Consider the following 12077-nt stretch of genomic DNA (forward strand, 5'->3'; position numbering starts at 1 on the left):
TCAACCCCAGCAGACAGCCTGGACTCGCGGCGTGTGGTGCAGAGGTGCGTGGTGTCACCCATGACTCCAGGCTTGGTTTGCCCCTGCCCCCGATCATGGAGTGGGAGTAAGGAAGGAGTGCAGGGGTAGGGGCCTTGCCAACCCCTCTCTGGCCCTGGGCTGGCCTTACAGACCTTTCTCCACCCCATGGAAGGAGGAGGGCACCTGGGTAGCTGGATTTCATGGCCTCCTGCCCCTGGCACAGACAGGGCAGAGTACCTTGGGGGCCAGCCTGGAGCTGGCACTGTCCCGCTGGCTGTTACCAGGCCCTGTATTCTCCCCCATTAAGTGTGGTGGTTGCTCCTGAGATGAGGGCTGGCAAGGCCAGTGACCCCAGTGGCTTGTGTGTGGGGGGGTCTACAGCCTTGTGCAGGATGTGCCCCAGGGCAGAGCACTGCAGCCAGGGGCAGGGGCATGACATGGGGTCTGCTATGGCTCTCGATACCCCAGGAGAGAGCACTTGTGGCCTGGCTTTTGCCCATAGGAGGGAAGGAAGCAAGCTGGGGTGAGTGGGGGCACCTGTTACTGGCTCTGATATCCCCCTTGTCTCCTCCCTGTAGAAGCAGCTCAAGCCGGGACCGGTCGGAGAAGGCTGGGGAGCGCGGCGACCGCCTAGACCGGGAGCGCAGTGACCGGGGTGATCGCCTGGACCGCGCCGACCGGGGTGACCGGGCCCGGCCTGCCCTCACCAAACGCAGCTACAGCAAGGAGACAGAGGACCGGAGCCGTGAACGGGATAAGACGGGCGCCATTGAGGCCGTGCGCAAGGTGGCTAGCATGACGGAGGAGCGGGACCGGAGCCGTGAGCCCTGTGAGTGCCCGGTGGGGGAGGCTGGGGGCAGGGCTGGGTCTGGCTGCCTCTCGGCTGGGGCTGCCCCTCTTGTGCCCCTGCTTTGCTCTGATCTCTGCTGTCCCCACAGTGAAGCGGGAGCCAGCACCTCCTGCCGCCCCCCCCAAGCCAGCTCTGTCAGAGGATGAGCTGGAGAAGAAGTCCAAGGCCATCATTGAGGAGTACCTGCACATCAATGACATGAAGGTGAGGGGCTGGGGCCAGGGCAGGTCTGCTGTGCCCAGGGCACTTGCCAGCTGGGCAGGGAGAGGGGAGGGATGCTTGGCCAGGGCAGGGGCTGCACTGATGGCTTGGGCCCTCTGAGGCTGGGAGCAGGAGTGGCGGGGGGATCTCTGCTCAGGTGCTGGCGTGTCAGGGTGGGGCACAGTGCCTGTGCTAGGTCATGGGCTGGGGCTGAGCGTTGCCCTCTGCGCTTGCAGGAGGCGCTTCAGTGTGTGCAAGAGCTGGGCAGTCCCACGCTGCTACATGTCTTTGTGCGCAACGGCATCGAGTCCACGCTGGAGCGGAGCACCATTGCCCGGGAGCACATGGGGCTGTTGCTCTACCAGATGGTCAAGGCTGGCTCCCTCACCAAGGAGCAGTACTACAATGGGTGAGTGCAGGGCTCCAGGGAGGGCAGAACAAGCTGCCTTGCTGTCCCCTGAGGCAGGCAGGTACCGGACTGCCCTGCCTGCCACCCATGGCCCCTACCCCCTTCTTGCCCCACAGACTGCGGGAAATCCTGGAAGTCGCTGAGGACATGGAGATTGACATTCCCCACATCTGGCTCTACCTGGCCGAGCTGATCACACCCATCCTGCGAGAGGGTGGCATCCCCATGGAAGAGCTCTTCAGGTGAGAGCCCTGCCACCCCGCTTTCCTGCCTGCTGGCCTATGCCTCCATGGCCGGAGAGCTAACCTGTCTTTGTGCCCGCAGGGAGATTGCCAAATCCCTGGTGCCCCTTGGGAAGGCACCCACACTCCTGGTGGAGATCCTAGGCCTGCTCTGCAAGGGCATGGTGAGTGGTGTCCCTGCTCACAGGGCTGGGCTGGGGCCTGGGCACAACGCTTATTGGTATTGTTGTGTGCTCTGATCACTGGCTTTGCCCTGCCCTGGTGCCCCCATGGAGATGTCCCGACCCTTTGACTTGGAGGAGGTGTCACTCAGTGGAGCAGTGCAGCTCTGCTGCAGTGGGGGAGGGAGGGGGGAACCTCTGCTCAGCCTGGAATCCATTGTGCCAGCACCCATGTAAGCCAGTGTCCTTGCCAGTGCCCAGTGCCACTCTGGCAGCCCTGTCTCTTGAGGTTATGCAGGAGTGGGCAGGGCTGTGCTGCCCAGTGTGGGCTGGTGTGGCTGCTGGCAGCGGACTGTGTCCTCTGGCAGCCTTCCTTGCAGTCACTCACCCCTCGCACCTGTGTGTCTACAGAGTCACAAGAAGGCTGGGGCCCTCTGGCGAGAGGGTGGCCTGAGCTGGAAGGAGTTCCTGCCTGAGGATCAGGACGTCAACAAGTTCGTCACAGAGCAGGTGAGGTGGGCTTGGGGCCTGCCCTAGAGGTGAATGGCATCCTGGTTGGCTCAGGACCAGCTGTTGCCTCATTTCTGTGAGCTCCTGAAGCCAGAGGACCCAGCCTGGAGCTCCATGTCCCGTGCTTCCCCCCCCGAAACACATACACACATGCGCGCGCACACAAAGTGGCCCTTGGGGCAGAGCACCCCCCTTCACCATCCTCTCTTGCCCCCAGAAACTGGAGTACACAATGGAGGACAGCTCGGACACACCGAGCCGCAAGGAGCTGACCAGCGAGGAGCTGGGCAAGCAAGTGGACAGGCTGCTGGAGGAGAACTCGGACAACCAAAGAATATACGACTGGATCGAGGTGGGGCCCTTCTGGGAGAGGGCAGGTTGTAGGGCTGGCTGTTCCCTGAGTGGCCCTGCTGCAGCGTAGGGACAGGCAGCAAATCTGAGGGTGGTGCTTACTTTTGTGGCCTTTGCTGGCAGGGCAGAGGGTGGGGCCTGGGGGTAGGAGAGATCGGACAGGACCCCAGCAAGCTTGATCCCATGACGGCCCTGAACCAAATGCCAGAGAGGAGCTGACATGGGACAGATCTCACTGGGCATGGCTTGTGCATACGTTTCCCCTCTGTAGCATCTGCTGTTGTTGGAGACAGGCCTGCTTGTTGTGCGCTGGCGGTGGTGCATAGAATCATAGAAATAGAGAAGTGGGGCTGGGAGAGACCTCCAGAGCTCGTCCTGCCCAAGGCAGGATCAGGCCTATCCAAACTAGTCCAAACATCCATAATCTAAACTCTTTGTAAAACTACCGTCAACCCTGACACAACATGAGACATCACAGCCAAACCTGCCACAGGTAAGGCTGGGGAACCACAGCAGCCAATGTCCTGCTGCTGTAAAAGGTTGTTAATATACACTCAAGAAATCCCAGGTAGAGGCCCTGCTCCTGTTACAGAGGGTTTGTCCCAGTGATTCTCAGCCAGGGGAATGCAGCACAATGGTAGCACCGTTAGGGGAGCAAATGTCACTCGTGCGATTAAACCTAGAGATTTCACCCAGGAATGCAGTGTTGAAACCACCCTGTCCTGCTGTGGGCTCTGAGGTCTTTGCAGACAGAATTGCTCTAACACTTTTCTGTAGTCAAAAAAAACAAGTGACAGCCACAAGCTCTGACACTTCTTGAGGAGGCCTCAAGTGTGAAGAGGTGGAGAACCGCTGGTCGGGGCTCCCCCTTGGTGGTTGGAAGGAAGGACACCCCCCCCAAATACAGCAACTAAGTTGATGGGACAGTCTGAACCAGTCTGTGGGTTGTGGGGTAATGACCAAGAAGCCTAGGGAGGGTATCCCACAGGGAGTCCAGCTAGTGCCTGTTGCTCCTTGCATGTACAGGGCAAGAGGCTAGGCAAGGGCCTCCCTGGAGCAGGGCAGGAGCAATTATGGGGCGACTCCCAGCTGTTTTGAGCCTTCACTGCTCTGGCTGGGGGGAGGGGAGGGGCTGGGGGCTCTCTTGATCTGTGTGGGCTTATCTGGCTGCATCTCTCCACCAGGCCAATCTGAACGAGCAGCAGGTCTCGTCCAATGTGTTTATCAGGGCCCTGATGACATCCGTGTGCCATTCAGCCATTGTCTGTGAGTTTGGCCAGAGATGGAGGTGGGGGGCAGGCCTCAACCCTGCCCTCCTAGGGCAGCAGTGGGATGCAGGGGGGGGCTTCTAGGAGGTGGCAGGACTAACCTGGTGGGGTGGGGTAGGGCCCCCCAGGTCTGTATCTCAGGTGTTGCCCTTGTCTACCTGCAGTTGAGAACCCCTACCGGGTGGACGTGACTGTGATCCACAGCCGGGCCAAGCTGCTGCAGAAGTACGTGACCGACGAGCAGAAGGAGCTGCAGGCCCTCTACGCCTTGCAGGCCCTGGTGGTGAAGCTGGACCAGCCTCCCAGTGAGTGGCCGTGCAGCCTGGGTGCGGGGGTGGTGGGTGGAGGGCAACTTGGTTCCTGCACAGGGGGAAGGAAGGGCCTCTTCCTCCCAGAGGGTGGCCAGGCCTCAGGATTTGGGAGGGTTTCTTTAGTTGGTTTGTACCCAGCCAGCACAGGCCCTTTGCACAGCTCGAGCCCCCTGCTGCGTCCTGGCTCAGTTGGCGTGGGCCCCTTGATGCAGTTCAGGCCCCCAGTGGCTGGTGTGTGGCCTCAGAGGATCCTAGAGAAGTGGGGCTGGAAGGGATGTCAGAGGTAGCCCTCTGCCTGTGGCAGGATTGGCCCTGTACAAGCTGTCCCATATAAATCCGTGATCTAAACACTGTAAAACTACCATCACCCCTGACAACACAAGACATCACACCCAAACCTGCTGCAGGAAGGCAGGGGTACCACAGCAGCCAAAGTCCTGGGGCTGTACAAGGTTAATGTAGGCTTAAGAGTTCCCAGATAGAGGCTACACCCCAACTACAGAGGAAGGCAGAAACCTCTCCCAGTTCATACTGGTCTGCCCAGGGAGTAAAATCCTTCCTGACTCCGAATGCGGTGTTGGTCTAACCGAGTGGAGGGGAAAGACCCTCTAACTGGGGCCCTCCAGCCTTGGTCCTAGCAGGAGCATTGGCACACCCCAGTCACCACCCTTTAAAAACACCCCGCCATGTGGCAGAGAATGGGAGGGGGTGGAAGTCCCTCCCTGCCACATGCAGCGACCAGCAAAGAGTGGTGCGGGCCCCTGGGCAGGTCCCGGCCCAGCCAGCTCTTGGGTAGCCCCAGCCAGGCTGCCGTGGGGAAGGGCCCCTGACAGGTGGATGCCTGGCGAGAGCCCCTGACCCTGCTCCTTCCTTCCCCCCAACTCCGTCCCTGCAGACCTGCTGCGAATGTTCTTCGATGCCTTGTACGATGAGGATGTCATCAAGGAAGAGGCCTTCTACAAGTGGGAGTCGAGCAAGGACCCGGCCGAGCAGCAGGGCAAGGGTGTGGCGCTCAAGTCGGTGACGGCCTTCTTCACCTGGCTGCGGGAAGCCGAGGATGAGTCTGACAACAATTGAGGAGTGGGGCTGGGCTTGCCCCCCGCCAGCGCCGGCCCCGGGCGCCCGGACTCTACTGTGGCCTGGACTCTGGGGCGCGGGGGCTGCCCGCCCGCCCTGCAGACTGCTCCTCCTGCCCCCTTGGGCTAATCAATTTTTTTTTTTTTTTTTTTTTTTTTTTTTTTTTTTGTTCTTCCCAGTTTTTTTTTTTTTTTGGTTTTCTCCCTCATCTCCCTGCCCCTGAGGCCTATATTGGTTTGTGTCTGATGGAAATAAATGGATGCTGAAGGAGGCGGGCATCGCCGCGGGCTCCTTGGCCCCAGCCCCAGCTGGATTGCAGCGCGGGGTGCCAGGCCCCACACACTCATGTCTCCCTGGGGAGGGGGGGCAGGGAAGGGTTATTGCTATCCCTCCCCCTCCTCCCTTCCCCTCCCTCCTGACGTCTTGCAGAAATATAGAGAGATTATATATATATAAACTTATTGGATTTGGGGGCAGGACAGTGCTACACATGACGCCCCTGCCCCTCCCCCCGGATCACAGCCTGGGACAGCACCTCTGCCAGATGGGTTGGTTTGTTGGTTGGTTTTTTTTTTTTTTTTTTTAAACGGGAAAATAAATCATTTCAAGCCCCTTTTTCCCTGCCGGGCTCCGTGGCCCTGCTCCAAGTCTCATGGGGGTGGGGGGTGCTGGGGCCCTTCCTGCTGGGCTGGCCCCCCTGCCACCTACTTCAGGCTGGCTCAGCAACTGCTCCCATCTGCTTCTCCCACCCCTGCCCCCTCCCTCCAAAAATGTTTAATGCCACGACGGTGCGAGCTGGCGAGCGGAGCCTTTGGCTGGGTCCCCCTGTATTTATAGAGCGCGGGATGTTAACGAGCCGCACGTGTAATTAAAACGATTCAATTACTCGTCATGTGATTTTGTAAATAGTTTTTTTGGGGGTTTTTTGGCTTTTTTTTCGGCTCCCCCCCCCCCCCCCCCCCCCCCCATCAACTGGAAATAAAAACCTTGCTAAATAACCCTCCTGTGTCCTGCTCTCAGAGGCCAGCCTGTGTCTGCCAGGGGAGGGCAGACAGCCCCCCAGGACACCCGTACTGGGCCTGGCTGGCAGGGCTGTGCAGTGTGGGACCGCCAACCGGACTGTGGAGTTGGGAGTTGACTCTGGCTGTGCCCCAGGGTCATGGGCAGAAGTTTCTCATTTTGGGCCTGGACCTGTGATGCTGGCATCCCCGAGAAGAGCGGATGGCTGCAGGGCCGGGCCGGCTGGAAGGGGGCTCTGCAGAAGCACAAAGCCCAGCTGTGAGCGAGAGTGGACTGCCGGAGAGTCCCCGTGGGCCGTGAGTGTGCTGGTATGCCCGTACCCAGCTCGGAGGGGTCTGTCGCAGGGGGATCTCGGGCTTGAGGCTGCAAGCGAGTCAGAGGATGGAGGTGGCTGGGCCTGGCATTGGGGCCGGGGCTGAGTGCCTGGGCCGGAGGGAAGGAAGGCGCAGGGTTGGGAGCCCTAGGAGTCTCGGGGCCCTTCCCTTCCCAGGGGCCATGCAGCAGGCTAGGGGAGGCATGGCGCTATGCAGAGGTACTACTGCCTCGCTCCCACCAGGAGGCAGCACTTCCCTAGGCTGGTTTCCATTAACCCTTCGTGAGCTGGTTATTTGGCAGGAGCTGGGGGTGAGGGGCAAAGACTGCTCTGTTGGGGGGCAGGATGCCTGGGGCTGGCAGAGGAGAGGGGCCTGCCTTGTCAGGTCCCTCCAAGGATTCAGGGGAGGCCTGGCAGGAACCTGCTTCCTCCAAGGGCAGGAATCGGAGCCGGTGGGAACCACCCCTGCCCTGGGGGGAAGGGGGTAGGCCAGGCCCAGCAGGCTCCAGCTGGACTTGGCAGCCCCTGCAAAAGGTGTGTTACCCACCCTCTATGTGGGCACAGCTAGAGGCAGCCAGGTCCGTGCCCTCCAGCCACCCTGGGCTGGGGCGGTGGGTGCCATGTGCCAGCGTTCACCCACTGCTGCTTGTTGCCCCTGTGGCCGGCGCCAGCTGGCTGGCCCCTCTCAAGCTCTGAGCTCAGCGTGGTGCTTTGCTCTGGGATTGCTGCTCTGGGGCCTGCCCCAGCCCAGGTAGGTGGCACAGAGCCCAGACCATGCTGGTGGCCTGGTAGGGCTCAGGGCTTGGGTCTGCGGTCTGAGTGCTGGTCCCGGGCCCCTGGATGACTGGGAGTGCTGGGAGGCAGTGAGGCCTGGATCCCTCCTCTCCCCAGGCCTGGGTGGCAGGGGCCAGCTCCCAGGAGCATGTAGTGGGGCTGCGCTGCAGCCAGGGCCTGGTGCCTGCCATGGCTGAGGGCCTGGGCTGCGACCTTCCTGGGCTCCGGCTGCCTCGGGTGCAGGCAGGTTGGGAGCAGCCTTTCCCCAGCCCAGCCCAGCCCAGCCCCCTGCTCCTTTGTTGACACTGGTTTGTGGGAGCTCTGGGGCTCAGCTAGGGCCCTGTCGGCAGCACCCGGGGTGGGAATGTGGCAAGCTCAGCCCTGCAAGGGCAGCAGAGGCGCTGTGTCCCATTTCAGGGTCCTTGTGCGGGCCCTAAGTGCTTGGCACTGTGATGGGTGCTGGGCTAGGGGTGAGTGCCTGGCTGGTGGGGGCAGGGGGACTTTTTGCCTCCCCTTGGCCACTGTGTCCCTGGGTCCCAGCCAAGCCTGCAGAGTGGGCTCTGGGGGGGTACCCGCCTCCACCCATGCTCACCGGGGCTGAGCAGCTGTAGCCTCTGACCTGTGGCACAACTGGAGTGTATCTGCTCTGCTGAGCCCTGTCTGCAGCGTTGGGCCTGGGCATTGCCTTCTTCCTGGGGGCTGAGGGAGAAGGGGCTCCCAGTGCCCCAGTAGCAGGGGACGGCTTGGTGCCAAAGTCCAGGTTTGGTGCCCCCTCCAGGGGTGGTTGCCTGCTTCCCGGCAGCTGGCACCTGCCTGGGCTGGCACCAGAGGTGTGCGTGTGCCCGGTGCTAGCTTGGCCCTGGCAGCTGCCGCCAGAACTCCCTGGGTCAGGAGCCGTGAGTGTTGCCGCACCCTAGCACGGTCCGATCCCCACACCCATTGTCACCAGCAAGCTCCCAAGGAGGATCTACAGCCCGGTCCTCTGCACTGGCCGAGACAGGTGAATGCAGTGGGGCGTGAGTGTGCACAGGCTGGCGGGAGCCCGGGCAGGTCTTGGAGTCGGTGAGCTCAACTTGGCGGGGAAGCGGGTTACGTACGTCGGTAGATGTTGCCCCCTCTCCCCTCCCCCGAAGGGCCAGGTGCTGAAGGCTTGGACAGATGCTGGCTCTGGGCTGGACAGATGTACAGCCCCGTCAGTGCTGCTACTTTGGTGCAGAGCAAGCAGTTGCCCCCTCACGCCAGGCTGGGTGGGGGTCATGGAGCCCCAAAGCCATGGGGCTGGCTGGGCTGCTGAGGTCCAGGCAGGACTGTTTAGCATGGCAGCGCTTGCCCTGTTTACCTGCTGCAGTGTCTTGTCGGGGGCACCAAGCATCTGGCATGGGGCACCCCTGCTGGGGCAGAGCAAAAGGGTGTGGGGCCAGTCCCAGCACTGGGTGCAGGGCAGTGTTGGGACGGCTTGTGGGGGCAGGAGGGGATCAGTGGGTCCTGACTGGCAGGGGCATCCTGGATGTGCTTGGAGCAGCCAGGTGCTGGATGGAGCCCAGCACCACAGTTCCCTTCCATTCCTGGGGTAGCCTTGGTGTGGCCTTGCGTTTGCTGGCTCCGAGTGGCGATGCTTCCTCTGGGAGCTGTGCCTGGTCCAGGCCATCAGCAAGTGGAGATGCCCAGCTGGGGAAGGCCCAGCAGCGTCTTGGAGCGTGCTAGCTGGAGTCTGCGGTGCCTGGACCCTGCGTAGCACCTGGAGAATTGCGCTCCCTGCACAGTGCACCCCTGGCCATGGGGCCTACCTATACCCAGGGCGAGCTCTGGGGGCATGGCCAGGCCCCTTAATGCTGGGGCAGGAGGGATCAGGTCTCCACTCCCAGCCCTGCTGCCAATAGTCCAGCTCACGGCGCTGTCCTAGCCTTGCCTTTGATTGCTCCCAGGATCAGGTGGGAGTGACCGAGGGTGGAAGTCACAGTTCTGGGTGTTGCATCCTGCTCCTGTGCCATGTTTTCTTGGCTTCACACCTGGGAGTCCCAGAAAAGGGGCCGTGGAGTCTGTGGCTTGTGGAGCAGAAAGAAGAGGCACAGTGATGCTCTTGGAGCTGGGTGAAGCCTGTGAAGCTGTCTAGCTCCTGGGAGCAGCTCCCCTTGCACTTTCAGGGGTGGAGGTCTGGGTGCAGCACCTTGGGTGCTCCCCAGGGTCCTGCTAGCAGCGCACTGTGCGCATGTCCATGGGGCTCTGGCATCACAGCCCCAATTGCTCTGATGGCACATGTTCCCGCAGGGCTCGTGCAGCCAGTTGCAGTGTCATGGGCTATCATTGGGTTTCAGAGTCCGTGCCTGCCCTGAGCAGTGGACTGGCTTCCCCATTTCCCCGGCGGCTCTGTGCTGTAGTCAGACCCTGCCATGCATGGAGCTCTAGGCAGCCCATGTCCCAAGGCCTGATCCAGCCCAGGGTCTCTTGCCCCGTGGCATGCATGTCCCAGCTGGGCCCTGGTCCCTAGCCCTGCTACTCCAGCTGTCTGCAATGCATGCTCCCCCCTCCCCCCCCCCCCCCCCCCCAAACCTGAGCACGGGTGCCCCATCTGTGCAGCGCTGTGCCCGCTAGGTGGCAGCAGAGGACTGGCACCTAGTCGGTCTCAGAGGGGCACCGGGGGAGGTGTCCAGGGCCTTGGCTGGGCTGGTCCCTCCAGCTCCTTGTGGTTGTCTCCTCGGTTCTGGTGCCTCCGCGACCTGGCCCCTGCCCCCCACCCCAGGGCTCCGTCAGCAGGGTCCCCACCCCTGCCTGCCAGGCTCCCAGCTGCCAGCTTGGTGCCTGCTCTGCCCCTTCCAAATACCCCGGGGTGGGGCCGTCCAGGGCCGGGGCCCAGAGCAGTGCACAGCGTCCCAGCCCTGTGCTCCCTCCAGTCGGGTATTGCCCCATCCTTTCCCCTCTGGAGGAACCCAGGCAGCCATGCCCATGGGCCCCATTAGTCTCTACACAGCTGCGGCCTGTGGGGTGAGATGCTTCAGCTGGAGCCTCCCATGTTCCCAGGCCTCTGTGTCCCCTCATTCCCACTCCCCTGAGAGCAGAAAATCTTTGGAGCTCCTGCAACTGCACGTTACATGCTGGCCTGGCAAATGCCCCCACAGCTGCGGGGCTGGCTGGGCTGGGCCCTGGGTGGTGTCCCTCATCCCCGACCCATCACTGGGTTGTCCCCCTGCAGCGGGGCAGGGTCCAGCTGGAGCTTGAGGCACTTTCTTATGCCGTGGGGGTGTCTGTGCTGGAGCAGGAGCCCAGGGGCGTGGATCCAAGGGCTGGTGAGATGGGCCCAGGGCTGGTTGCACTGGTCACGGCAGAGGATCCCCGAGAGTCCTTCCTGCCCAGGTCTTCTCTGCCCCTGGCATTTAACCCTGCCTGGTACCGACGCAGCTCCCGGCTCCATCCTGAGCAGAGACCCTTCATTTGCTTCATCCACAGCCCAGCCTGGAGGGTCTCCATCAGTGCCTGCCTCCCACCCCGCAGTCCCCGCTCATCCCAGTCTCCTGTGCCCCGGCTAATCCTCCCCCAGCCCCTCTGCCAAAGTCCGGCGCCAGGATCAGCTGCTCTGCCTCTTGTCTAAAAATAAGCCCTTATCTTACTGTGGAAAGGTCAGGCAACAGCAGCCACCACTCCCAGCGCAGTGGAGCCAGGCTGAGGCTGGGGCGTGGGGCGGGGTGGGGTGGGGTTGTGGCCGCGGCCGCCCTGGGCTGGGTGCACAGGCTGGGGAAGGGCCTTGGTGGGGACAGGAAAACAGGGCTGATTGGAGGTGCGGGTGTCAGGCAGACAGAGCAGCTGCAGCACGAATCCCTGTGTCTACTGGGTGGGTCTGTGCATCTGGTCTAGCCCTTCCCTGCCCGCTTTGCTGAGGAAGCGGGTCCTGCAGGGGGCAAAGGGGCGCTGGGTAGCAGCCTCTGCTTGTGGAGGTGGGCAGGAGGATGTGTTGCAGGGGAGGAGGGGGTCAGAGCAGAGAAGAGCCTCTGGGTGAAGCCAGGGAGTTCAAGCAGGTTCACCCAGGGCTGCCCGCTCCCCGAATCCCCACCTTTCAGTGGAGAGGGGCTCTGAGGCTGCCAGGTGTGGGGGGCATATAGGGAAGCTGTGGGGCTTGTCCCAGCAGGGAGGTGCAGTTGGGGCCTGGGGCTTGCTGAGCCTTCCTGGCTGCAGGACTGACCCCACAGCTGGGAGCTTACAGCTGCTAGGAGCCTCAGGCCTTGCCCCCACCACAGGCACCATCCTGCAAGGGTTGGCGCAGGGGCAGAGCAAGCCAGTCCTGGCCCTGTAGGTCTGCTCCCCACCCAGGAGTGGCAAGTGCCTGGTGGCTGTCCCGTGGGGGTGGTATCGGGCTCCCAGAGCAGTGGCACATGTGTGTCCTGTCCTCTCAGACCCTTTGCTGGCACCTGCGAGAGCCTCTAGCAGCTGGGGATGCTTCAAGGAAGGAGCAGCTTTTCTCTGGAGGCCTTGCTGGAGAAATGTGGCTACTCAAGGCTGCCTTAGCTGCTGTGCCCACAGACAGGCCCCTCCAGCCCTTCCCTGCTCCTCCGTGGGCCCCTGGGCTGGCTGGTAGGG

At 62.2% G+C, this 12077-nt stretch overlaps 1 protein-coding gene across 1 annotated transcript in view; it reads left to right on the forward strand.

Moving 5' to 3' along the window:
- Positions 1-6291, forward strand: part of EIF4G1 (eukaryotic translation initiation factor 4 gamma 1) — a 26611-nt gene extending 20320 nt beyond the window's left edge. Inside the window, 11 exon segments of the mRNA XM_014527818.2 lie at positions 1-44; positions 600-850; positions 960-1075; positions 1309-1481; positions 1598-1723; positions 1806-1887; positions 2296-2394; positions 2612-2746; positions 3930-4011; positions 4178-4318; positions 5220-6291. The exon segment at positions 1-44 is cut by the window's left edge and continues 5 nt beyond it. Coding sequence (XP_014383304.1) covers positions 1-44; positions 600-850; positions 960-1075; positions 1309-1481; positions 1598-1723; positions 1806-1887; positions 2296-2394; positions 2612-2746; positions 3930-4011; positions 4178-4318; positions 5220-5401 — 1431 coding nt within the window. The 3' untranslated portion in view covers positions 5402-6291.
- Positions 6292-12077: the final 5786 nt, after the last annotated feature.

Source organism: Alligator sinensis, unplaced genomic scaffold (genome assembly GCF_000455745.1).
Source record: "Alligator sinensis unplaced genomic scaffold, ASM45574v1 scaffold301_2, whole genome shotgun sequence".
In the NCBI taxonomy this organism is placed as follows: Eukaryota; Metazoa; Chordata; order Crocodylia; family Alligatoridae; genus Alligator; species Alligator sinensis.